The 27,603-nt window shown below is 43.0% G+C and overlaps 2 protein-coding genes across 2 annotated transcripts in view; one reads left to right on the top strand and one right to left on the bottom strand.

The window, feature by feature from the left end:
* LOC105464737 (peptidylprolyl cis/trans isomerase, NIMA-interacting 4) lies at positions 1-27,439 on the top strand. Its single transcript, XM_011712769.2, has 4 exons — positions 1-151; positions 4,460-4,533; positions 14,701-14,820; positions 15,296-27,439. Exons 1-4 carry the CDS (start codon positions 10-12, stop codon positions 15,452-15,454), a joined length of 495 nt encoding a protein of 164 aa, XP_011711071.1. The 5' UTR covers positions 1-9; the 3' UTR covers positions 15,455-27,439.
* LOC105464738 (ERCC excision repair 6 like, spindle assembly checkpoint helicase) overlaps positions 20,690-27,603 on the bottom strand; it is a 44,086-nt gene continuing 37,172 nt past the window's right edge. Inside the window, exon 2 of the mRNA XM_011712770.3 lies at positions 20,690-24,380. Coding sequence (XP_011711072.1) covers positions 20,690-24,380 — 3,691 coding nt within the window. The remainder of the gene's footprint in view (positions 24,381-27,603) is intronic.

Here is a 27,603-nt window from a genome sequence, read left to right as displayed (position 1 = left end):
TCAATTGAGATGCGGCTTTCAGGCATTTGTTTAGGACATGCCCATGGCGGTGTAAGGGGGCTTGAACGGCAACTGGAGCAGTTCAGAGTTCAACAACAAGCTTCCAAGATGCCGCCCAAAGGAAAAAGTGGTTCTGGAAAAGCGGGGAAAGGTAGAGCGGCCAGAGCGATCCAGGAGAATGGGGGCGGGTGAGGAGCGAAGGGAGGGAACAGACAGTCCATCTCCGGAGTCCGGGACGAATGCAGCAGGTAGCCAGTGGCCCCACAGTGGCCCCATCGATTCCATCTGTAGGAATACATTGGGCTACGGTTCAGGGAGCGCCCTGATGGGTAATGGAATCTGGTGGGGATAGTTCCTCGGAGGCGATGACTTTAGGGCTGCTATTTTGAGGGGTTATTAGAGCTCTAAAATTGGGTCTTATCAAAAGCCAGTAATAAGAAGTACACATTGATTATGGTCCTTAAAGTTCACTTTAATGCTTACAGAATGACATGCCCTCCATCGGGGAAGGAATCATTCATCCATTGAACAGAAATGTGTCAGGCACAGTGCTAAGCGCTGAGGATATAAAAATAAGACAGAGGGCTGGGTGCGGTGGCTCACGCCTATAATCCCAGCACTTTGGGAGGCCGAGGGAGGGTGGATCACGAGGTCAGAAGTTCGAGACCAACCTGGCCAACATGGCGAAACCCCGTCTCTACTAAAAATACAAAAATTCACCAGGCATGGTGGTGCACGCCTGTAATCCCAGCTACTCGGGAGGCTGAGGCAGGAGAATCGCTTAAACCCGGGAGGCAGAGGTTGCAATTGAACCGAGATCGTGCCACTGCACTCCAGCCTGGGCGACAGTGCGAGCCTCTGTCTCAAAAAAAAAAAAAAAAAAAAAGATTTTGGCCTTAAGGAGCTCCCGAAGATAAAGGCTTAGTGATCATAAAGCACTGTACTAAATGTAGTGTTGAGGGATGTGTATGGGATATAATAGAAATTGAGAGAAGTGCTTCATTTAGCTGGGGAACAGGGCTTCCTGGAGACGAATTAGGCAGAGGTCAAGATGAGCATTGAGGGTAGGTTAAAGCATTCCTAACTTGGGGTCCAGCAGCAAAAGCACTGAGGTGGGAAACAGCATGATGTGAGCAGTGTAGTGTTGCTGGAGCAAAAACTCAAGGCAGAATGGCAAGTGGTGAGAATGAAAACAGAAACAGAGACCAGATCATGGAGAGTGCTATATATGGTGCTAAAAAGGACTGTTAAGGATCAGAAAGACCTGTAAGGAGATTGTTGTGGTAGTCTTGGTGAGAGATGATGGTGGACTGACCTAAGGCAGTGGCTGTGGGAACTGAGAAAAGAGAAAAGATTCTGTAAACATTAGGATGTGAAATAGTCAAGACTTAGTGATTTATTGGGTTGGGGAGGGGTGGTGAGGGAGGATCAACGATCATTCTGTTTTCTGGATTGGATTTCTAACCTGTTGCAGGTCCTGCAGGCTAACATCAAGGATACATGAGGAGCAGGGATGAGACTGATGAATTCACTTTCAGATAGATTGGCTTTGAGGTGTCTGTGGGACATCTCAGTGGAGATGTAGTCAGGAAGTGGTTGAATATTTGAGTCTGAAGTTTGAGGGAGAGGTCTAGACTGTACATGTAAGTTTTAGGAGTCATTAACTTATAGATGGTAGTTGAGCCCATTAGAGTGTATGCAGTTATCCGTGGTGAGTTTATAGAATTAAAAGAGCAGAGAGCAGAGGATGTGATCTAGGACAGGCAGAGAAAGGCAGACAGATAGAGGGAGTGCAGAATGGTGGCCAGAGGCAGGAGAGACCAGAATGTTTTAAAGAGAGAGGGTATAGTCTATCAAGCACGGCAGATTTGGAAATTAGAGGTGGCCTTGGGTAAAAGTGATTTCAGTGAAACAAAAGCCAGATTGCAGTGACTATAGAACTGACTGGGAAGTGGTAATTTGGACTTCTTGAAAAGTTTTAATTGAAAAGCATGGAAATGGGATGGTAGATAGAGGAGGACAGAGGATTAAGAGAAAGTTTTACTTTCTTTGCTTCTTTGGAATGGGGAAAACTTGGGAGTGAAGCTGAAGGATCCAGTAAAGTAAAAGAGGTAAAGGTACAGAGGAGTGAGATTTAGGAGAAAATGGAATCCAGGACCTAGGGGGAGCAGGGACACCTTATGCTTGAGGTCATAGGAAAGGAGATGGAGGGGCAGGGAGTCAGTAGGCATCTTGAGGAGAGTGATAAAGGTCTGGAATATTGTAATGGGAGATGGAATGAAACAAAAGTAAAAGAAGTGCCCTCAGGGCTAGGAGCCTGACTGAGATCAAAGGCCATGAATTTGTAGACTACATAATATTCACAGTCTGATTTACGTGGTACCATGCAACTGGCACAATATAGGATTGAAAAGAGCTAGGTGCAGCCTTAAGCCGTGGTTGAGGTTTTGTTAGGCAGTTATGATAGGACGATAGCAACACAAGGGAATTACAAGGGCCAGTGGGAATGCAGTTCAGATGAACGAGCATGGGGTCCAGAGTGGGAAGGTGAAAAGAGGTCTGGTGGTCTAGGTGAATGTAGCAGGACAAAGGGACTGGGGTCGAGGGGGAGGTTCTGTGAAGTCAGAGAGCCAGTACTGTGGGAATGAGACATGAGAAAGCTGGAAGGACAGGAGGTTATAGCCAGAGACTGAACTAGTTCTGAGTGGCACAGTTGCATTGTGTGCCCCCGGGGCCGGTAGCTTGGAGTAGAGAGCATGACATTCGGGAAAGAGACCTAGAACTGTGAGATTCCTCAAGATAGATGGTGAGGTCACTCAAGGTAATGGCAGGAGTGAGGGTGGAGAGGAAGCCCAAAGCTGTTGCCAGAGTCCTTAGGAAATCAAAGGCAGTGAGGTGGCAGTCAGAAGATGACAGCATCCAGTGGGGAAGAGGATGGGATAACTGGAAGGCATCATCATTCAAGAGCGGATCTACAGCAAACCCAGTTAGGAGTTTGATTTAATAACACTCCTTTGGCAGTAGCATTTTCTTAGGGTTTTGGTAGTCAGTATTTGGGGATTTCAGTTTAATCAAACATTTATTAAAATACCTTTTGTGTGCCAGGCATTGTGCTAGGCTTGGAGATACTAAGACAAGCAAGATGGACACTCCTGCTTAAAACTTTTCAATGGCTCCCTATTACGTCTAAGATAAATCCCAAGCTCCTTAATGGGGCCAAAAGGCCTCAATGACCTGACCCTCAGCTACCTCCCTCAGGCAGGCTCATCTGAGTGCACTCCCACCTCAGATTTGGCTTCATCCATACAATTTCTTACACATACCATGTCGTTTCCCCCATTCTGGAGTGTCTCCTCATCCTTTCTTTGGCTAACCAGCTCCTACTCATCCAGGAAACCTTCCTGGCTGGCTCCAGTGTTCCTCTGTGCCTCCACAGCCCCCTGTCCATCACCATCTCTGCATATCCTGCATTCTCCTGAAATGATCTGTCTTCCTCACTAGAATATGAGTTTTCTGAAGGAAGGTACATGGCTTGTTCATCTTTGTACTCCCAGTGCCTGGAACTCAGTAGTTGTTTAGGAAATGTTTATTGAACTGAACCCTTAATTCAACTGTAATTATTAGGAACATCAGCCTCTAGCAGTACGTAGGCTGCCATTGACACAGAAGTTACCATAGTAGTAAAATGACATACTAGTAAAATGTAAGATGCTGCTAATGGTTCTAGGAAGACATCAGTAGGCAATGTAGTAGACTCTAGAAATCTGGACATGAATGTATTCTTTAGCCAAAAAAGGGTAGTGGGAAATTTGATCTTTTTAAAAAATATATTCTTGGAGATTTTACTTACTGGAATTGTGATGCTTGAACACATAGTTGTGATACTTGATAGAACTCTTACAAGAACTTAAGAGTCTGCCCTCAGAAGGCAGGGTGTTAAATTGCATGCAGAGAATCTGGGCCAGGCTTCCGGAGCTTTCATTTACCTATTAGCACACTCATTTGTGTATCCATTTTCTGTGAAGGGTTTATATAGGGCACAGATTTCCTGTTTGAAGAAAGATGAGTCAGATTAATTTAGCTTGATGTTGTAAAGCAAGCTTGTCCAACCCATGGCCCACGGGCTGCATATGGCCCAGGACAACTTTGAATGCAGCCCAACACAAATTCGGAAACTTTCTTAAAACATTATGAGATTTTTTTGTGATTTTTGTTTGTTTGTTTGTTTTTAGCTCGTCAGCTGTCATTAGTGTTAGTGTATTTTGTGTGGCCCAAGATAATTCTTCCATTGTGGCCCAGGGAAGCCAAAAGATTGGATACCCTTGTTGTAAAGTGTCTGGCCGAGTTCCCTTTTGAAGTGTGGCGTTATGATGGAAGTATCCACTCCCGTTGTGTGTTGGACCTGTCCGTAAACATGGAGGTGCAGTTTAAATGAGTACCTGTCATCTCTTCTCTAAAGGGGGAGCAGCCTCTGGGAGTGACAGTGCTGACAAGAAGGCTCAAGGTCCCAAAGGTGGTGGCAATGCAGTAAAGGTGAGTTACTAGTTCCTTTTTTTCCATGTTAAATATAAATTCCATTTATGTGTTAGAACACATAAAAGACGGAATGCTTAACTCATTCTACCAGGCCAGCCTGACACTGGTATAAAATCAAAATAACACAAAATTGGAGCTGGGCGCAGTGGTTCACACTTGTAGTCCCAGCACTTTGGGAGGCCAAGGCGGGAGGATCACTTGAGCCCAGGAGATCGAGACCAGCCTGGGCAACATAGCAAGACCCTGTAACTAAAAAAAAAAAAAAAAAAAAAAATTGGCCAGACGTGGTGGTGCACACCTGTGGCCCTAGCTACTCAGGAGGCTAAGGTGGGAGGATTCCTTGAGCCCGGGAATTCGAGGCTGCAGTGAGCCATGATTGTGCCACTGCACTCATCCTATGCAACAGAGCGAGACCCTGTCTCAAAAATAAATAAATAAATAAAAAGTAAGAGATGATCCTTGTTATCACAGGCTACTCGGGAGCAGTTTGGTAAAGATATATATTTCCTTGCTGTATGATAAGCTTAGCAGTAGAACTGCATCATATAAATGCAGCCATACATGTGTAGCCTAAAAAAGAGAGATCATGTAAATGGTGTGGGCTGTTCTGCCTGCTCTTCTATTCAATGAACCTATGCCCCACAGAGAGAGAGAGAGAGAGAGAGAGAGAGAGAGAGAGGGAGGGAGGGAGAGGGAGAGATGAGAGACATGCACCTGCTTTTCTGTAGTTGCGCTGAATTCTTGTATGGGCATCCAGTCATGTGAAGTGGGGTTCTGGTATCCAAAGATAAGTTTTCATAAAACATAGCCCCTAAATACAACCCAGTTACTTCAACTGGTGCTCAAGTGAAGAAGCGGTCATTGTTACAAAGTAGAGTGTGTCTAGCTATGTCTGGGCTTAAAGGAGAGCTGACATGCTGGTCTCCCATATGACATCTTCATAAAGGGTTATTCTAGGGTAATTTTGGCTATATGCTTTTATAAGCATCTAACCTGAGAGACTGTTGCACTGCATATGGCTTTAGCTACTTTTTTTTTTTATTTTTTTGAGACAGAGTTTCACTCTTGTTGCCCAGGCTGGAGTGCAATGGCACGATCTCGGCTCGCTGCAACCTCCGCCTCCCAGGCTCAAGCGATTGTCCTGCCTCAGCCTCCCATGTAGCTGGGATTATAGGTGCCCGCCACCACGCCCAGCTAGTTTTTTGTATTTTTAGTAGAGATGCGGTTTCACCATCTTGGCCAGGCTGGTCTTGAACTCCTGACCTCAGGTGATCCGCCTGCCTCGGCCTCCCAAAGTGCTGGGATTACAGGCATGAGCCACCATGCCTGGCGGTTTTAGCTAATTTTTTAAAAACTTTGTTTTGTTGTTTTTATCTTTGTAGAGATGGAGTCTCACTGTGTTGCCCAGGCTGTTCTTGAACTCCTGACCTCAAACGATCCTCCCGCCTCAGCCTCCAAAAGTGTTAAGATTATAGGGGCATGAGCCACCACACCTGGTGCATATGGCTTTAAAGAGGTGTCTTACCCTCTCTGGAAAAAATAAGTTCAATGTGGCCACTCATGAGATATATGGAAAGGAGTGGCACGTTATTCACTAGGAAAGTAGATTAGAGTTAAATTTTTTTTCATAAAACCTTTTATTTTGAGATAATTATAGATTCGCATGTACTTGTAAGAAATAATACATCTAGCTGGGCATGGTGGTGTGTGCCTGTAGTCCCAGCTACTTGGGAGGCTGAGGTAGGATGATTGTTTGAGCCTGGGAGTTCGAGGCGTCAGCGAGTCATGATCACGCCACTGCACTCCATCCTGGGCAACAGAATGAGACTTTGTCTAAAAGAGAAAAAAAGAAAAAGAAATAATATGTGTTCCTTTGTTTCTCCCAATGGTAACACCTAACAAAACTATGGTAAACTATGGTACAATAGCACAAACAGGATATTGACATTGGTATAGTCAAGATACAGATAATCCTACCACTACAAGGATCCCTCCTGTTGGCCTTTTATAACTATACCCACTTCCCTCCTGCCCCACCTCAGCCCCCTTAACCCATGGCAGCAACTTACCTGTTTTCCATTTGTGTAACTTTATAATGTCAAGAATGTTATATGAATGGAATAATACAGTATGTAACCTTTTGGGATTGGTTTTATTCACCCAGTATAATTTGCTGGAGATTTCATTCAAGTGGTTTTGTTTATCAATAGTTTATTCCTCTGTATTGCTAAATAGTACCGGTTGAGTATCCCTAATCCAAAAATCCAAAATGCAAAATGCTGTAAAATCTGAAACTTTTTGAGCACTGACATGGCACTCAAAGTAAATGCTCATTATAGCATTTCAGATTTCGAATTTTCAGATTAGGGATGCTCATCTGGTAAGTATAATGCAAATATTCCCAAATCCGAAACACTGTGGTCCCAAGCATTTTGGATAAATGATATTCAACCTGTATCCCATGATGTATGTCTGTAGTATGTTGAACCATTCACCTGTTGAAGGACAGCTGGGTTGTTTCAAGTGCTTTTTGAAGGCGCCAGTCGGTGAGGGACCCCGGGACCCTCCAGCTCCTTTCACATTCTGTCATTCTGCTTCAGACCCCACCCCTGTGCCCACACCCTGCCCTTTCGTCGCTAAAAGCTGTGCAGATTCTGAGGCCCACCCACTGACCACAGCTCAGCTTCCCTCCTTCCCCTTCCCTTCCTGACTCCACCAGTCCTGTTCCTCTGTTCTTCTCCTCGCAGACACCCAAGCCCTCGAGCCCACCCTAATCTCCCCACTTTGTCCTAGGCTTCATGTTTGTTTTCCTATCCCCTGCACACTCAAAATGAGGCCTAAGGGCTTGATCATTGGATTGAGGAGGTCCAGTTTCTTTTTCTTTTGACCACCTCCCTGCATCCACCTCCCTGCTACTCAGGATCAGTCCAATGGTCTACTTTCTATGCACTTAAAATCAGAACTATAGTTAGAAGAGAAGAATTTGAGTGGTTCTAATATAAAGAAAAGACAAATATTTAAGGGGATGGATATTCCAAGTATACTGATTTGATCTTTACCAATTATATGAATGTATTAGATTATTGTATTACCTTGAAATTGTACATCTACTGTGCATCAATAAAAAAGAAAGAAAGGAAGGAAAAGAAAAGAAAAGATAGATTTCCTTGAAAACGTCTACCTTGGGGCAACTTAAGTATTAATACTTGATTTTTAATAAGTATGTAAATAAAATATTTACTAATAATTCCAATATGAGTATTATATTTGCTCATAGATTAACTTATTTCAGTAGCTTGGCTTAAATTTGAAACAGTTACTTAAGAAAGAAAAATTCAGCCGGTGGCTCACGCCTGTACTCCCGGCACTTTGGAAGGCCAAGGCGCACAGATCACCTGAGGTCAGGAGTTCAAGATCGGCCTGGTCAATATGGTAAAACCCCGCCTCTACTAAAAATACAAAAAATTAGCCTGGTGTGGTGGCGGGCGCCTGTAATCCCAGCTACTCGGGAGGCTGAGGCAGGAGAATTGCTTGAACCTGCGAGACAGAGGTTGCAGTGAGCCGTGATTGCCCCACTGCACTCCAGCCTGGGCAACAGAGTGAGACTCCATCTCAAAAAGGGAAAGAAAGAGAGAGAGAGAGGGAGGGAGGAAGGGAGGGAGGTTCAGTCAGTTAAAAAAAACCAAAAAAACAAACAAACAAAAAACTCCCCAGAACTGCTGGGCCCTACTGGAAAGTCTCATAGCCTTGGGGATTGGGACCACTAAAACTTGGTCTCTAACTTTACCTAGGCCCTCAATGCTGCTCAGCAATCCTTTACCACCCACCTGTAGCCATCCACCACCCCACTCCCATCAGTCAACAGAGAACTTGATTCCATGGTTCTCAACACTAGAAGTACATCAGATTCACCTAAAAAAATACCAGTGCCTAGGTCTCAGCCCAGACGAACTGCATCAGAATCTCTGGGAGAGGGGCCTGGACTTCGATAACTTTTTTAGAAGGGCTGAGCTCTGTGGCTCATGCCTGTCATCCCAGCACTTTGGGAGGCCGAGGTGGGTGTATCACTTGAGGTCGGGAGTTCAAGACCAGCCTGCCCAACATGGTGACACCTTGTCTCTACTGAAAATACAAAAATCAGTTGGGCATGGTGGTGTGCGCCTGGAATCTCAGCTTCTCAGGAGGCTGAGGCAGGAGAATTGCTTGGACGTGAGAGGTGGAGGTTGCAGTGAGCTGAGATTGTGCCACTGCACTCTAACCTGTGCGACAGAGTGAGACTCCATCTCAAAAAAACAAAAACAAAATTTTTTAGAAGCTCTGGAGGTGATTCTAATATGCTGCCAGGGTTAAGAAACACTCGAAACACTCATCTAGTCTCACAGGGTTAGTGTGAGGATTTAATGAGGTAAGTACTCATCAACTTTTAAATGTTTTTATTATTTTAACAAGAAAGTGGAAACCAGCCCTATCGTCAGGAACTCACTGGCTTTCAGCCCCCTGTCAACAAAGTTATCTCCTTACCTTTTTTCCTTTAAGGCTAATTTTTCAAACCGTGTTCTGAATACCAAACCTTGCTCCTTCATTTATCTCTACCCTCTTTTTTGTTCTGTCTTCAACCAGTTTTTTTTTTCCTGGGTCTTTCCCTTCATTCTGAAAATATGCCCAGGGACCTTTAAAATTCATGTTGTTTTTTGTTTTGTTTTGTTTTGTTTTGTTTTGTTTTCTTTGAGACGGAGTCTCTTGTTGTCCAGGCTGGAATGCAGTGGTGTAATCTTGGCTCACGGCAACCTCCACCTCCCAGGTTCAAGCGATTCTCCTGCCTCAGCCTCCCGAGTAGCTGGGATTATAGGCATCCGCCACCACTCCCGGCTAATTGTTTGTAGTTTTAGTAGAGATGGGATTTCTCCACGTTGGCCAGGCTGGTCTTCAATTCCCGACCTCAGGTGATCAGCCCGCCTCTGCCTCCCAAAGTGCTGGGATTACAGGCCAGAGCCACCGTGCCCAGCGTAAAATTCATATTTACATGTCTTCCACTTTTTGCTTCTAGCCAGAGCCCTTTCTCCTTTTCAAACAAAATTAGTAGAGAGAGTCTCCCACGTTTACGTTACACATTACCCTCCCACTTGCCATTGTTTCCTCAGTCAGCCTGCTGCATTCTGGCTTCTGCACTTAAACTCTTCTGAAACTCCTTTTTCTGAGATCATTGCTTTATCATTGCATTATTTTACTTAACTTTATTTATTATACTTCTTACCTGATGTCTCTGCAGCACTTAACTCTTGTTGACCATTTCGTCCTTGAAACTCTCTCCTGCCTTGGTTTATTAGCACACACTTCTCTCCTACCTATATGGCCTTTCCTTTTTATTATGCTTTTTCTTTTTTCTTATTAAGAGACAGGTTCTTGCTCTGTCACACAGAGCAAGGGGTGCATGACATGCAGTGGCATGATCATAGCTCACTGCAGTCTTCAATTCCTGGGCTCAAGTGATCCTCCTGCCTCAGCCTCCTGAGTAGCTAAGACTACAGATGTACACCACCATGCCCAGCTAATTTTTTTAAAAGTTTTTGTAGAGGTGGGGATCTTGCTATGTTGCCCAGACTGGTCTCAAACTCCCAGCTTCAAGGGATCCTCCCGCCTTGGCCTCCCGAAGTGCTGGGATTATAGGTGTGAACCACTGCGCCCGGCCCCTTTTTATTACACTTTTTGAGTTCTTTACTTGTTGCTTGAACATTAATAGTCTCTAAGGTTGTCTTTAGCTTTCTTTTCTCCTCTTCTCATTTTCGTCTCCTTCCTGGTAACCTCATGAATTCCACACTTCAGCTGCCACCTCCATAGTCATCACTCCCAAACTTTCTGTAGCTTGGCTCTCCAAGACACAGATGCACTGTTGCCAGTTGGTTGGTCACACTTGCAGACCCCACAGGAATTACAAACTCTTTGTCGCACTGTCTAAACTAGAATCTAGAATACTCGTTTATTCATTTATAAAATGGTGGATGGTATCCCCTATCTGTGACCATGAATGCAGTGTACATTTTCCCAGGAATTGTAGCAGACAATCACTTTGTGAGTACGGAAGCAGAAACAAGGAGGCAGTCTAGAAGCTGTCTCTTAAAAAAAAATTTGTAAAACAGCCTCAGGCAGGTCCTTCAGGAGGTATTCCAGAAGAAGGCATTATCATAGGAGATGACAGTCCCATGCATGTTATTGTCCCTGAAGACCTTTCCTTGGGACAGAACATGGAGGTGGAAAACAGTGATACTGAGGATCCTGACCCTGTGTGGGCCTCAGCTAATGTGTGTATTTGTGTCTTAGTCTTTAATAAAGAAGTTTAAAAAGTTAAAAAAAATTTTTTTAGTGGAAAAAAGCTTACAGTGGCTGGGCACGGTGGCTCACGCCTGTAATCCCAGCACTTTGGGAGGCTGAGGCAGGCGGATCACGAGGTCAAGGGATCAAGACCATCCTGGCTAACACGGTGAAACCCCGTCTCTACTAAAAAAAATACAAAAAAATTAGCCGGGCGTGGTGGCGGGCCCCTGTAGTCCCAGCTACTCAGGAGGCTGAGGCAGGAGAATGGCATGAAATCGGGAGGTGGAGCTTGCAGTGAGCCGAGATCGAGCCACTGCACTCCAGCCTGGGTGACAGAGCGAGACTCCATCTCAAAAAAAAAAAAGCTTATAGTGGCCAGGTGTGGTGACTCACGCCTGTAATCCCAACACCTTGGGAGGCTGAGGCGGGCAGATCACTTGAGGTCAGGAGTTTGAGACCAGCCTAGCCAACATGGTGAAACCCTGTCTCTACAGAAAATACAAAAATTAGCTGGGCATGGTGACATGCACCTGTAATCCCAGCTACTCAGGAGGCTGAGAGGCACAGGAATCGCTTGAACCTGGGAGGCGGAGGTTGCAGTGAGCTGAGATCGTGCTGCTGCACTCCACCTTGGACGACAGAGCGAGACTTCATCTCAAAAAAAAAAAAAAGAAAAAAAAGCTTGTAGAATAAGAATATGAAGAAAATATTTTTGTACAGTTGCACAATGTGCTTGTTTTTTAAGCCAAGTGTTATTAAATAGAGTCAAAAAGTTTAAAAATTTTTAAATGTATAAAGTTGAAAAGATACAATAAACTAAGGCTAATTTAATATTGAATAAAGAAAAGTGTTTTATAAATTGTAGCTTACATGTGTAGTGTGTATGAAGTCTACAGTAGGGGCCGGGTGCAGTGGCTCATGCCTGTAATCCCAGCACTTTGGGAGGCCGAGGCGGGTGGATCACCTGAGGTCAGGAGTTCAAGACCAGCCTGATCAACATGGTGAAACCCCGTCTCTACAAAAAATACAAAATTAGGCCGCGTATGGTGACTCATGTTTCTAATCCCAGCACTTTGGGAGGCTAAGGCAAGAGGATCATCCGAGGTCAGGAGTTCGAAGCCAGCCTGGCCAACATGGCAAAACCATCTCTACTAAAAATACAAAACTTATCCAGGTGTGGTGACTTGTGCCTGTAATCCCAGCTACTAGGGAGGCTGAGGCAGTAGAATCACTTGAACCCAGGAGGTGGAGGTTGCAGTGAGCTGAGATCGCATTGCTGCACTCTAAAAAAAAAAAATTAGCTGGCAGCCGGGCATGGTGGCGCATGCCTGTAATCCAAGCTACTCAGGAGGCTGAGGCAGGAGAATCACTTGAGCTAAGGAGGGGGAGGTTTCGGTGAGCCAAGATCGCACCATTGCACTCCAGCCTGGGCAAAAGAGCGAAACTCCATCTCCGAAAAAAAAAAAAAAAAGTCTACAGTAGTGTATAGTAATGTCCTAGGCCTTCATATTCACTCACCACTCACTGACTCACCCAGAGCAACTTCCAGTCCTGCAAGCTCCATTCATGTAAAGTGTCCTATATAAGTGTACCATTTTTTATCTTTCATACTGTACTTTTACTGTACCTTTTCTATGCTTAGATACCCAAATACTTACCATTGTGTTACAGTTGCCTGTGGTATTCAGTACAGTCATATGCTGTACAGGTTTGTAGCCTAGGAGCAATAGGCTATGCCATATAGCCTAGGTGTGTAGCTGGCCATACCATCTAGGTTTGTGTAAGTACAGTGTTATGTTTGCACAACAACAAAATTGCCTAATAACTCATTTCTCCTCATGTTTCCCTGTAGTTAAGTGACACATGACTATAAGTGATTCTGTTTCAATGTGAAATGAGAAATCCTGCCAAACAACTATCTTGACAAAATCATTTTTAAGGATAGTAGTGTTTTTATAAATCCATGGCTTTATGTAAATAAACACAGGTCAAATTTGAATAGTAGGGTTGGGTGTTCTTAATATTCAACCTATGATTCCTTTTCAAAGTGTGGAATTGTGGGGAGGCTTATACACTGGGTCTCTTTTAGTAAGAAATACTTCCTGGCCAGGCGCGGTGTGCTTACGCCTGTAATCCCAGCACATTGGGAGGCCGAGGTGGGCAGATTGAGGCCAGGAGTTTGAGATCAGCCTGGCCAACACAGTGAAACCTATCTCTACTAAAAATACAAAAAATTACCTGGGCGTGGTGGTGTCCACCTATAGTCCCAGCTACTTGGGAGGCTGAGGCAGGAGAATCGCTTGAACCCATGGGTGGAGGTTGCAGTGAGCCAAGATCGGGCCACTGCACTCCAGCCTGGGCGACAGAGGGAGACTGTCTCAAAAAAAAAAAAGAAAGAAATACTCTCTAGCAGGTTTTTTCTTAGCATCCTCACTCTGATGAAATAATAGCCATTGGTCAATGGTAGCTGCATTATCTCAATCTTCACAATCCTGTCAGAACACATAGGTCCTGTTATCATTGCATCTCGATGTACAAGTGGAGAAACACTTGGAGGTTTAAAAACGTGCCTAAGTTCAGCCGGGCATGGTGGCTCACGCCTGTAATCCCAGCACTTTGGGAGGCTGAGGCGGGCAGATCACTTGAAATCAGGGGTTCGAGACCGGCCTGGCCAACGTGGTGAAACCCCGTCTGTACTAAAAATACAAAAATTAGCTGGGCGTTGTGACGGATGCCTGTAATCCCAGCTACTCGGGAGGCTGAGGCAAGAGTATTGCTTGAACTTGGGAGGCAGAGGTTGCAGTGAGCTGAGAGCACACCACTGCACTCCAGCCTGGGAGATAGAGTGAGACTCTGTCTCTAAATAAATAAATAAATAAATAATGCCTTAGTTCATACAGCAGAGGTGGGATTTGATTCCAGAACCACAGCTCTCAACCTGTATCATGTTTCCTCCTCCTGTTAGCATGGAGGTATATTGTAAAAGATGGGAGCTTCCCAGCCATGTGCGGCGGCTCACGCCTGTAATCCCAGCACTTTGGGAGGCCAAGGCAGGTGGATCACGAGGTCAAGAGTTCAAGACCAGCCTGGCCAACATGGCGAAACCTCACCTCTACTAAAAATAGAAAAATTAGGCCGGGCGCGGTGGCTCAAGCCTGTAATCCCAGCACTTTGGGAGGCCGAGACGGGCGGATCACGAGGTCGGGAGATCGAGACCATCCTGGCTAACATGGTGAAACCCCGTCTCTACTAAAAAAATACAAAAAACTAGCCGGGCGAGGTGGCGGGCGCCTGTAGTCCCAGCTAGTGGGGAGGCTGAGGCAGGAGAATGGCGGGAACCCGGGAGGTGGAGCTTGCAGTGAGCTGAGATCCGGCCACTGCACTCCAGCCTGGGCGGCAGAGCGAGACTCCGTCTCAAAAAAAAAAAAAAAAAAAGAAAAATTAGCCAGGTGTGATGGCACGTGCCTGTAAACCCAGCTACTCGGGAGGCTGAGACAGAATTGCTTGAACCCGGGAGGCGGAGGTTGCAGTGAGCCGAGATCATGCCACTGCACTCCAGCCTGGGTGACAAGGCAAGACTCCATCTCAAAAAAAAAAAAAAAAAAAAAAAGATGGGAGCTTCCCACAGCCAGATGCCTATTTTTCGATCTAAATCAGGACTCTGAGACATTATCTTAATATGGGGAATGGGATTGTGGTTGTTGTCCTGGGCAAATTTCCAGGATTTTTACTTGCTATGAACTAATGTGTGTGTGTGTTTTAACTGGTGGGGGTAATCCAACTGTAACCGCTGTACTTTAAGGAGTCATTTGGGTCTCCAAGTATTACATGAATGTACTTTTTTCCTTGCAGGTCAGACACATTCTATGTGAAAAACATGGCAAAATCATGGAAGCCATGGAAAAGTTAAAGTCTGGGATGAGATTCAATGAAGTGGCCTCACAGTATAGTGAAGATAAAGCCAGGCAAGGAGTACGTTGCTCTTATTATTTATAATTTTCTCTCAGGGTAAGAAAGCAAAGTAAAAATGACAAATAATAAAATAAAATAAGATAAAATAAAAGTCTCCATCCTCCACAGAAGAAATACAGAAGTAGGGATCATTCTTTTGTTCAACCATTAGTTGTAGCCATATTTTGGTTTAAAGATCTCAAAAGCAGAAATGTCCAACTTGTGAATAGTAGAATAAGGATCACCTATGTCAAAACCTAGGCATGACCATACTTGCACAGCTAACTTCAAAGTCCAGCAGTGTTGAGAGTACTTATGTGTTCAGTCTAGAGTTAGACTTCTTCTACCTATTTGTCCTTATTGAGCCTATTCCTGTATTGCTCTTAGGAATATACCTCATAACCTTAGCAAAATGTTGGGAAATTCTCTCAAGCTACAGTAGAACTGTTCCCTCTTCAGGGCCACTTGATATCACTTAATCTTTTGGGTTTTTCAGGGCGACTTGGGTTGGATGACCAGAGGGTCCATGGTGGGACCATTTCAAGAAGCAGCATTTGCCTTGCCTGTAAGTGGGATGGATAAGCCTGTGTTTACAGACCCGCCGGTTAAGACGAAGTTTGGATATCATATTATTATGGTTGAAGGAAGAAAATAAAATCATATGAAAGACTGAATAAGTTTTATACATTTTGTTTCTTTAAAAGGTATTAGGTATTCCTTTGAGCTGGAGCGGCAAGGAAATATAAAAATTTTTAAAAAGAAAAGATATTGGATGCCCCTTGTATTCTGTGAAGGCTCTCAGTATGAGTTTGTAGGTGTAAGAGAGGGTGGGGCTAAGTGAATGTCAACTGTAGTAGGTATTCAGTCAGCCGTTCTCAAAGAGAAGTCAAGCAGACTCCCTTTAACTTGTATTCCCTTTCCTCCCAGAACTGTATCTCTCAGTCTGTCCCATAAATTAATTCAGAAACCATCTTCAGGGGAAGCAGATATCAACTCACCCTATTCACACAACTGAAAATATTGGGCATCAAACAGATTAGTGTGTGAGAATCATAAAATAAGTTCCTAGACAACATTTGTTTTACATGTTAGTCAACTCTGATCTTCCAGGACAGGTATTATTAGCTCCACTGTCTTAACATAGTACGCAGCACGTGATAGTCTTTCAGTGTTAACTCCTTTCTTTTTAAATAAATGTTTATTGGAGGAAAAAAGCACTCAGTTCTTCCATGGGTTGTTTCGTACTAGACTAACCGAGTGCTGGTTAAAGGGAAGGATGTCAGCATAAAAACATCATTCCCTCATCTTCAGTGTATGGGTTACGTTAGGACTGTCCTTTCCAGGGCCAATGTTCTATGCATCTAAATTTTTAAAATTTAAAACACCATATTTATGACATATAAAAAAGGATAAAGATTACTAATATAAATACTATACTGCTTCAAAAATAAAACTTTGCCAACACAGCTCTGTGATTCTTAACAGTGATTAACACACTGCTTTCTCTCCCTCAGCTGCATTTGATATTATACCCATTTATATAATGGCAGCTTTACCTAGATACCTGACTTTCCCACTTGAGAAGAATTTCTGAGCACCTCAGTAGGTTATGCCTCCATGAGATTTTCCCCACGGAGCAGATATGCCAGTGTATACAGAGATGTTCAAATAGATATAAGATGAAACTATGGCTGGGCCCAGTGGTGTGCACCTGTAGACCTAGCTGTTTGGGAGGCTGAGGCAGGAGGATCACTGGAGCCCAGGAGTTCTGGGCTGTAGTGTCCTATGCCAATTGGGTATCAGCACTAAGTTCAGCATCAATATGGTGACCTCATCTGGGTACAGTGGCTAATGCCTATAATCCCAGCATTTTAGGAGGCCAAGGTGGGAGGATCACTTGAGCCTCAGAATTTGAGGCTGCAGTGAGCTATGACCATGCCCACTGCACTTCAGACTTCAGCCTAGGCAACAGAGGCCCTGCCTCTTAAAAAAAAAAAAAAGAAAGAAAGAAAAACATGGTGTCCTCCTGGGAGTGAAAGACCAGCAGGTTGCCTACAAAGGGGTGAACTGACCCAGGTTGGAAACTGAGCAGGTCAAAACTCCTGTGCTGATTAGTAGTGGGATTGCACCTTTGAATATCCACTGCACTGTAGCCTGGCCAACACAGTGAGACCCCATGTCTAAAAAAAAAATTTAAAGCTGAAACTACATGTTATCGATTTTTTTTTTTTTTTTTTTTTAATGATTTACTGACATGGGGTCTTGTTTGAGACCAGCCTGAGGAACATGGCGAAACCCCGTCTCTACCAAAAATACAAAAAATTAGTTAGGCGTGATGGTGGCACACGCCTATAGTCCCAGCTACTCCTGGCAGGGGCAGGTAGAGCTGAGGTGGGAGGATCGCTTGAGCCCAGGAGGCAGAGGTTGCAGTGAATCAAGATTGTGCCACTGCACTCCCACCTGGGTGACAGAGTAAGACCTCATCTCAGAAAAAAAAGTTTGTAATATGTGTATGTGCCTCTTTATTAATATATTAATACCTGGTAGTAGGTCTAAAAAGCACTGTGACTTTGCAGTAATGAATATCAATGGCATTTTGAGATATCTGCAATAACCCCGAAATCTATGTGATTTCTACTGGTGACAATAACGTGTACTGCTAATACTTCTGCAGTTTATGGCTACATTTGTTAACAGTGGAGGATGTCCAGGTTCTTGGCATCTTGAACAAAGAACAAAACGCACAAAGCAAGGAAGGGACAAAGGGATTTATTGAAAACGAAACTACACTCCACAGCATAGGAGCTCAAAAGACCCTGTTACAGAATTCTGGGGAGTTTAAATACCCCCTAGAGGATGCCATTGGTTACTTGGGGTACACCCTATGTAAATGGAAAGGATGAAGTGAAGGTACAAAGTCATTTACTTGGCCTACGCCCTGTGGAGAGGATATTTCCTGCCATAGCTTTAGTGTGAATCGGCTTTATGTTCCCTGCCTCCAGACCCTATTTTCCTGCTTCACATTCATGATGGAGGGAAATGCTGTATTTCAGCTACCAGACAGAGAAAAGATAAAACTTTTTTTCCATCCAAATTCAGACAACTGACTTCTTCTACCCATGATGAACCCCAGGTTAAAAATCCCTGCCATGGATACTGTTTGAATAGTTTACCATGAGCATGTTTTTTTTTTCCCCAGACAACAGAATTTGTCATAGTACACACACACTTCAACAGAAAGAGCGTTGCTATTTTCAGTGAGAAATATTCCTAGAACTTAAGACGTTTCACTGTTCAGATCAAATGGATATAGGCCGCTAAAGCTTCCTTGAAGGCAAATTGTGTGGATTTTTTGTTTTCTACATCAGGGAAGAAAGAAGTTTATTAGCTGAATTTTCACAAACATTTGTGTGTGTATGGTGGAAGGGACAGAGAAAGATGTAGGGCACAGCCACTCCCTTCACATCACGGTGGGAAGCACAGGGAAATGGTAAGCTGAACTCAGATGCAGACTGTGAATTGCTAAATCACAATTACACCAATATTTCAAAAATAATGATATATATTCAATCACATTACCCTAAAATAGTAATAAATTGCTTTTATAAGAACAATATTTTGTTCCATCAACAACCTGAAATTCAGCTTCTCTTTTGAACTTATGTAATTTCTTGCAATACACATGAGATTATTAGTGTGTATATACATATAATTTACAAGTAACTTTTATATGTATGGGATATAATAAAAATAAATATTTGGTCTTTGTCCCTGGTTCCTGGCATATAGTTCCTGAAAGCCTTGAAATCTCAACTGGTGTCTTTTTTATGCTAATGAGATAGCTTGTGGCTGGAGGCCGCTAGTAGCTTCAGAATGGGGGCTGGTCACCAGAAACATCAAGGCATGATCAGAGGGAACATTCAGCCATAACTGCAACCTCTGGAGAGGGGAGAGGGGCTGAAGATGAGTGAATCACCCATGGCCAATTATTTTATCAATCATGCCTCCCTAAGGAAACCTCAAAAACCCTAACAATGGAGTTTGGAGATCCCTGGATTAACATATCAAAATGTTGGGAGGGTGGTGTGCCTGGAGGGCATGGATGCTTAATGCACCACCCCTATACCTTGCCATACACATCTCTTCCATTTGGCTGTTCCTGAGTTGTAGTCTTTATAAGCTGGTAATAGTAAGTAAACGTTTCCTGAGTTTTATAAGCTATTCTAGCAAATTATTAAACCAGGGGGTGGGATGGGGCGGTCACGGGAACCCCTAATTTGTAGCCAAGTCAGACAGAAGTGTGGGTAACATGGGGACCGAATACTTAAAACTGACGTCTGAAGTGAGGGCAGTTTGGTGGGACTGAGCATGCTAACCCTGGGTAGTGTCGAAATTGAATTGTAGGACACCAGTTCAATCTTTAATTGGAGAACTGGAGAATTGCTTGATGTGGAAAACCCCCACATTTGGTGTCAGAAGTGTTGTGAGTAAAAACAGCTCAGTGTATTATAGTGTATTCATTTACACAAGGTTAAAAATCAGTTTCACCCCAACCATGTCACCATGGGGAAGTCATGACCTCACTGAGCCTTTGTTTCCTCAAATGAAAAATGGAAATGCTACTCTCCCTTCACCTCAAAGGATTATGGTAAGGCTGAAATGAGAAACCTGTGTGGAGTGCCCAACACATAGTACTTCATCAAGGATAGTCCACTTCTCTAGTGATAGAGTGCAGCATGCTATACTGCACTTTGTCTTTCTACAAGGGTACCAAACTCCTTTTCAGTCTACAATCCAAGATAGACTGTGATAATATGTGTCAGAATAGACGAGATACCTGGTTTGGCGAAAGGGAGAACAGTTAATGGTGCATGAAGAATGGCTAAATGGTCAGCAGTGACTCCAGGGCAAGCTACCAGTGATAAAGAATCCCAGCACCAGGTACCTAGCTCAGCTTTCTGCTGTTCCAGTTTAGTACTCTATCCAAAATGCTGGGGACCAGAAGTGTTCTGGATTTGGGAGTATTTCCATATACATAATGACATATTTTGGAGATGGGATCCAAGTCGAAACACGAAATCCATTTATGTTTCATATACACGTTATATACATAAGTCTGAAGGTAATTTTATAATTACTTTTAATGATTTTGTGCTTGAAACAAAGTTTGTGTATGTTGAACCATTTTATTGCCCTTTGTAGGCAGGCTTGCATGGGAGAATCTGGGCCTGTGTGGAAAGGATATATAGTAGCTGAAGGGGGCTTACAGAATCTCTTTTCCCTTGGGGATGCTGAGTAAACAGTGTGTTGTACACCTTCATTTTGACTGTGACATGTCACATGACATGAGGTATGGAACTTTCCTCACTTGTGGCATCATGTCAGCACTCAGAAAGTTTCCTCATTTTTGGATTAGGGATGCTCCACCTGTATTAAGCTGAAAACATGAAACAGCATGTTCACAAGCATGTCTTAAGATCTGGACTGATAATGACAGGCTTCTGCCAGTATCATCTCAGTGAAACAAAGTGGATGGAAAACACTTGAGAAAAGTAACTTTAATTTTCTTATCTGAACTGTTATATACAAAGATGATCACTTTCAGAGTAAAATTAAGAATGACCAGAATAATTTTACAAAACTTTCCAAGAAACAACAGTTAAATTTACAGAATATGCCTAAAATATAAGAATATTCAAGTGAAGAAATATTAAGCTAGTGCTCAGAATACCAGACTATGGAGTGGGGGGTGTTGCAGGGCAGAAGTTGCTTTTTGAGATCTTTCTTGCCTTAAGCCTGAATGCTTCATGTTCCCAAAGAATCCAATTATGGAAACAAAAATTCCCTCATATTCAGTTTCACTTTAAAATACAATAAACAGGTTACATTCTCAATTGTTATTAAGTTGCTTATACAAACTTAAAGTCAAGAGCATAACTTCAGGATCTGCACTTTTTATGTCAAGCGCTTTAACTAAGCAGTTTAGGGCCTCCTGGATTTTTCCACACTCTTTTAGTTCTTTTCCACGCTTTACAAGAGTCTCATAGTCATTCGTAGCCTCTGCCGCCTGGGGAGAACCAACCAACTGTTCACCAGACAAAGGCTCAGGGGCACCAAGAGAGGTCTCTTGAGCTAGAGCACTAGGCTTAGATGTCGTTAACCAGCTGGACTTGTTTTCTGAAGACAGTGTTTCTCCTGAAGGATCCTCTTCTGTATACTTGGAGGCTTCGCCACTGCTTTCCTCTGCCCCTTCTTCTGGATAATCTTCAGCACCCTTTGCTTCACTGCTGTCGTCAAGTCTTTCCTCCATGTCCTCCACGTGGTCTAAAACCATATTAATAAGAGACCTCCTAGAAGCCAGAGATCTTCTAGAGTTCATAGACTTATTTACACTACTGGGTATTTGAGATGAAAAGAACCTTCCCGGTGGACTGATGTCATTTTTGGGAGTTGAAGCATCAAATTGTTTCACAGATGAGAATTGAAAGAGAGATGTGTTGAATGGATTTGTGCTTGAGGTGTCTTTAAAAGAATCATCTTCATCTTCGCCATCTGAAACAATCCTTCTAGCTTTACTTCTGATTTTTGCTTTAACTACTACTTCTTCTGGTTCATCATCTTTCTCAGAAAACTCCCAACTGAGACATGTTTTGCTATGCACAAACCCTGCTCTGGAATTAGGTGCAGAGCCACACAAGCTCTTTTCTTTCTCAACATGTTCTAAAGACTGATCGGAAAAATTTTGTCTGTTGTCTGCTGAGTCTTCCAAGAAAAGATTGAAATCACATGCATACTGTGGTGAAGATGCTAAACGTTCCTCTTCCAACTTGGCCTCACTTGCTTGAGCATCCTGCAGTGCACTATGGGATGCTGAAAGGTCATCAGCTATTTCAATAATGGATACATTTGATTCTGCATTTTGACTTTCATTTGTTATGGAAATAATGGGCCAAGGATTGCAATGATGTAAAATCTCATCATCCTTTAGTTGATCTAAATTTGGCCCAAGATCAGCTTTGGTTGATTTGCTAAGTACATAATTAAAACTTTCCAGAGGATCCTCTTGCAGTGCCTCTTGCTTAGGCCCCTCTTGTAATGTCTCTTTTTGTACAGCTTCATTTTTAGTTGCAAAGCTTTTTTCCATTCCCAATGAAGAGTTAGTACAAAGTTCTTCTACACTTCCAAACCCCTTGGGTAAAGTAGCTATAGAGTCAGCACTACATGTACCTTCATATGGGTGCCTACCATCTTGCAAGGTGGTAACATTCACCTTTATACTGGAGAGATCTTGTTTCTCACCCTCTTCGGGCAGATCATCAATGACTACACTTGCCATTTTGGAACTGATATCTTCTTCCTGAGTATGACGAGTACTTATAAGAGGTGAAGGCTGAGGCTGTGGTTTATTCAATTTAGGGCATTTCTTCTTTGTTGAAGAAGGAAATACAGGTTCTCTTAGCCAGGCCCCCTCATTTCTATTTCTTTGTTGTTCCATCAGGAGCTCTTTATTTTGAGACTCAAATTCAACAAGGAATTGCGCTTTCTGAACCCTTTGTTGAATATAGTGAGATTCTTCTACCACATCAAGTTCTTCTTTAATAGATAGATCACATGTGTACATCAAATCATGGTCTGAGATTCCGGCTATCCCCAAAGACTGCAGATAGGCAATGTGTTCATCTAGTTTTGTATCAGATTTCCTCTGAGCAGCATGCAAAGACTGAAGCTGCAGCTGGGTTACAGAGTTCTGAAGATCCTCGATTGTAAAGAGCTCTCTTAATTCTTGTTTACTAAAATATCGGAAAGGGTTCTTTTTTTCACCAGTAGTTTGTCTTATTAATGAGTCCTTGAAAACCTGTCTTCTGTATATTTTTTCCTCTACAGTCCCACAAGTGATTAGCCTATAAACCACAACATTCTGTTTTTGTCCAATTCGGTAAACTCTATCCACAGCTTGAGCATCAGTTGCAGGATTCCAGCTAGGGTCAAAAATGACCACTCTAGTCGCTGCAGTTAATGTTAAACCGACACCACCTACTTGAGTGGTAAGCAGAAAAACAGAGTAATCTTTATTTTGCTGGAATAAGTTAATTCTTTTTTCTCGTTCCAAAAGATGAGTAATCGTCCCATCGATTCGCAATGTCTTAAAGTGCCTATTCTTTAAGAGGCGTTCGATGATGTTTAGAATTTGCCTCGATTGAGAAAACACCAGAGTTTGATGTCCCTCATCTCGCAGCCTCTTAAGTAAGTCCATTAGGAATATCATTTTTCCAGATTCTTCCATCAATGTGTTATCAGTTATTTGATCAATATGGTCCACATCTGGGGAATCTTCCCCCTCATTTCCATCTTGAGCAGAGAATGTCCCAAGATTTAGCAAACAGCAAGCCCGTGCAGACAGCAGCCTAGGATGATCACACAGCTTCTTTAAGACACCTAGCTCAGCCAAAGGTGAGCGCGTCTCCATTAGCAACTCCTTGATATGATCTAAAGACACAAATTTCCTGTATATTTCTTCTTGTAAAGGCACAAGTCGTATCCAAATAATTAAATCATTTTTCCTGGAAAGGGAAGGCATTTCACAAATGGCATCAACATCTGGATTCTTTTCATTAAGTCTGACCTCTGGGTTGCTTGACTTTTTCTTCTGTACGTCTTCTTTAGTCCTCCTGAGAAAATAGGGTTTTATGATTGCCATTAAGTTTTCAGATATTTTAAATCCCAAGGCTTTTTCTCCTGGGGTAGCATCTTTCTCTCTGGCTCTAGTAATAGGATTTTCATACTCCATTTTAAAAGTTTTTAATGTTCCCAGCAGGGACCCTTGACAAGCAAAATCAAATAGGGACCATAGTTCTTGTAAATTATTCTGGATTGGGGTTCCTGTGAGGAGGAGGCGATTACTTGCAGGAATAGCACGAGCACATATTGCTGACTTAGTAGATGACGTTTTTATTTTATGTGCTTCATCAAGGATGACATAGTCCCACACAAACTCTTGGCCCCTAAAGCTTGAAAGTTGCTGCCAGTTATTGATTAACATTTGATATGTAGTGATAATGACACCATTCCTTTGCTGAATCCGATTGAGGTTTCTGGTCCGTTCATCCTTGCTAGGACCATGAAAGGTTTTGACTCTCATTCCTGGAGTCCACTTGATGAATTCTTTTACCCATGTGTTAATAAGATTGGTTGGCATGATCAGCAGCACATGATTCACAAGTGAAGCATCAAACATACCAGAAAGGAAAGCAATGATTTGAACAGTCTTCCCTAATCCCATATCATCAGCCAATATACCACCTTTTCTTCCATCCCTATACAGCCTATAGAGGAAAGCTATGCCTTCCTTCTGGTGCTCAAAGAGTTGGTCGTGCAGTTCTCGATAAAGCAGCAGGCCAGAGTTGCACACATCTGTAAATTCATCATCTCCCTGTTCTGCTAACTCCTCCAAGGCTTCCTGTATTTTTTGGATTCTGCTCAGCACCTTTTCATTGGGAAAAATGTCCTTTGCCAAATTGAAAAGTTTAAATGCTTCTTCCAGATCTCCATTCTTAGTTGCTTCTTTGGCCTCTTTCACATATCTATAAAAAAGGTTAAAAAAAAAAAAAAAAAAAAAAAGAAGAGAAAGGAAACATTGGACATTCAGTCTAAGAATGCTTTAGAGTTCATTTTAGAATCCAAACTGCAGCTGGACTTTTAATATCCTCAATTCAGGATGGGAAAGATTAGCACAGAAGATGCCAATGAAAGCTGGCATCACTTGAGACACAAACAAATATCCACCAGATGCTGCCAGCAACACCTTCAGGCACTAGTTGTGGGAAATGAATGTGCAAAGATTATTGGTTCCACAGTTTTTTTTTTTTTTAAGTTGGCACCCATAAGAAGTACGAAGTGATATTTTTTGTAAAACAAACCTCTATGTGTAGGGGCATGGAAACATGGGAACTTCTCTGGCCTTATTTTACTGGAGCTCCATGATGCATTTGACACTATTGATCACTCCCTTCCCCTCTTAAAATTCCCTCCTTTCAGATTCCTATAGATTCCTTCTGGTTTTCCTCCTCTTCACTGACCATTTCTTCTGTGTTCTTCCTCCCAGAGGACTCAGTCCTAGGACCTCTTCTCACTCTTTTTAGTCTCTCCTCAAGTTTTCCCAGAGCTTCCACTCCCACCTATGTGCTCATGACTCCCAAATCACTCTCTCCAACCCAGAGCTGTCCCTCAAGCTCTACTCTAGACCCATATTCCAGCTGCCTTCTGGACATCTCCGCTTGAAATCAAATTCAATTCATCCCAAACTAAACTCATTATTTGCCCTCTAAAAACGTGCTTCTCCATTTGTGTGCTAGTAAATAACACTACCATCTATTTAGCCATCCAAACTTCAAATCTGAAGAGAATCCTTGACCCCAACCTAAAGAGGAGTCATCCTTGTCCTTTCCTTTCTTTTTATGCCCCACCCCCAGGCCAGGCAGTCCCAAGTCCTACTAACTTTATTTCCCAAGTTATAACCACCTTCTTTCCATCTCTACTACCATTACTGTGGCCCAAGTCGCCATCATCTCTGGCCTGGATAACTGCAGCTTCCTACTCACTGCTCTCCCTACATAAACTCTTGCCCCTCCAATACACTCTCTATATAGCAGCCAGCAATACTGTCTTAAAGCATAAAATAAATCATGTCACTCCTCTGCTTAAAGTTCTTCAGTGGTTTATGGTCAATTACTTTCAGTAAGGGCGCCAAAATAATTCACTGGGGAAAGAACTCTTTTCAACTGGATATCCATGTGCAAAAGAATGAAATTGGACCCCTACTCATACCGTATACAAAAATTAACTCAAAATGGATCAAAGACCTAAGTCTAAGGGCTAAACCTACAAAATTTAGGAAAAAATATAGGTGTAAAAATCTTCATGACTTGGATTTGGCAGTATCTTAAATATGATGCCAAACACACAAGCAACCAGAGGGGGAAAAAATATATACAGGACTGGGTGCGGTGGCTCATGACTGTGATCCCAGCACTTTGGGGAGGCCAAGGCAGGAGGATTGCTTGGGGTCAGGAGTTTAAGACTAGCTTGAACAACATAGCGAAACTGTGTCTCTTAAAAAATAAATAAATAAAAGGAAAAAAAGATATACAGATGGGCAATAAGCACATGAAAAGACTCTCAACATCATTGGTTGTCAGGGAAAGGCAAACCAAAACCACAAGGAGATACCACTTCCCATTAGGATGGCTATAACCAACAAGTAGGAAAATACAAGTGTTGGCAAGGTGTGAAAAACTCCCACTATTGGTGGGAATTATTAATTATTCAGAGCTGCTTTGGAAAGCAGTCTTGATCTATGTTCTAGAGCTTGAAGGAAAAAATAACAGTTTTAAATTATTAGACTATTTCCAAGTTCCTGAACTGGTAACCTACCCAGTATCCTGAAACCCCTATGAAACCTGGGGTTCTGTGTAACTCTAGCCAGGCGTCTTCCCCAGAGACTAAAGTGCTGCCCCTAATCCCTAGCTCTGGGCCAGAGTCCCCACTAATCACACACACCAGCCTTTTAAATGGCAACTGTGTGCCTAGACTTCTTAGCACCAGCCTAAAATACTTATTGCTGTGCTCTACCCACCCTCTGGAACCCCCATTTGTCAACCTCTGCCTGAACCACAACCAGAGTTTACAGTATTCCTTGGACATCACTGCTTTCTGGCTGGGTTAAACCGCTGCTGTGAGCCAAGCTGCCTTCCCCAGTCCCTGGTCCACCCTAGTTAGCAGGTCTGTCTAACAACTGCATCTCAGCTATTCCTTTCCCCTCAGTCTATTCCACCAATCAAGTTGGACCTAGGATGGTATTCTTTCCCTACAATGGAATCAGGGGGGAAAAATAAATGCTTTTTATAGCACTGCCCTGGATATCTGATTATTTGCAAGACTAGAATGCTTTTTACAATGCAGTTTGATTTAGCCACTTAGCTTCTAATCACTTCCATTTTTCAGTGCTTGGAGGGAAAACATGTCCTTTTTATTGCTAATGTAATGATTTATCCATCTATAGCACACAGGATCCCTAATGATCTGGAAAACTTAGCTAACACTTCATGGGCTCAAATATTTTTCCAGAATTGCTCCCCTGTTTTCCTTGAACATAGGCAGGGAGAAGCTAGGCCTGCTTGGGAGCCAGGAGGACACGGAGGAGTAACCAGTTCAGGACAAAGAACCATACCCCTCAAGCAAGAGAACAAGGAGAAGAATAGTGCTAGAGTATGGGGGGAAATGTCAGTTTTTAATTCCATAGGAAGGGACAATAAAAACAAAAATTTGTGTGTTTAAATGGTTTTACCTGAAATTATATGACTAGAGCATGATTCTCTTTAAGGATTGTTTAAAAGGACATCTAATCACCTCCCAGGAGGTCTCTCCCCCAACACATGAGGATTACAATCTGGATTACAATTCAAGATGAGATTATGGGTGGGGTCACGGCCAAACCCTATCAGTGGCACATGCCTGTAGTCAGTCCAGCTATTCAGGAGGCTGAGGCAAGAGGTTCGCTTCAGCATGGGACGTCTAGGCTGCAGTAAGCCATGATCGCACCACTGCACCCCAGCCTGGGTGACAGAGCAAGACCCATTTAAAATATATATATATATATATATATATATATATATATAATATACAAACAACTCCTGGAGGAAGGGGATACAACAATTAAACTTGGGCTACAAAGTCCTGTTACCTGGAAAGCTACCCTTTCACTGGCAAAACTGCCTAGCTGCTAACTCCCTGGGTCATAACCCCACC

The sequence above is a fragment of the Macaca nemestrina genome, chromosome X (assembly GCF_043159975.1).
Source record: "Macaca nemestrina isolate mMacNem1 chromosome X, mMacNem.hap1, whole genome shotgun sequence".
Lineage (NCBI taxonomy): Eukaryota > Metazoa > Chordata > Mammalia > Primates > Cercopithecidae > Macaca > Macaca nemestrina.
The sequence above is the reverse complement of the archived record's forward strand: the minus strand, read 5'-3'. Positions and strand labels throughout refer to the sequence as shown.

Excerpts from the sequence above, each read along its gene's own strand:
- LOC105464737 (XM_011712769.2), top strand. The coding sequence starts at position 10 with ATGCGGCTTTCAGGCATTTGTTTAGGACATGCCCATGGCGGTGTAAGG. Across the intron at positions 4,534-14,700 it reads GTGGTGGCAATGCAGTAAAG|GTCAGACACATTCTATGTGA; the intron begins GTGAGTTACTAG and ends TTTTCCTTGCAG. Across the intron at positions 14,821-15,295 it reads AAGATAAAGCCAGGCAAGGA|GGCGACTTGGGTTGGATGAC; the intron begins GTACGTTGCTCT and ends TGGGTTTTTCAG.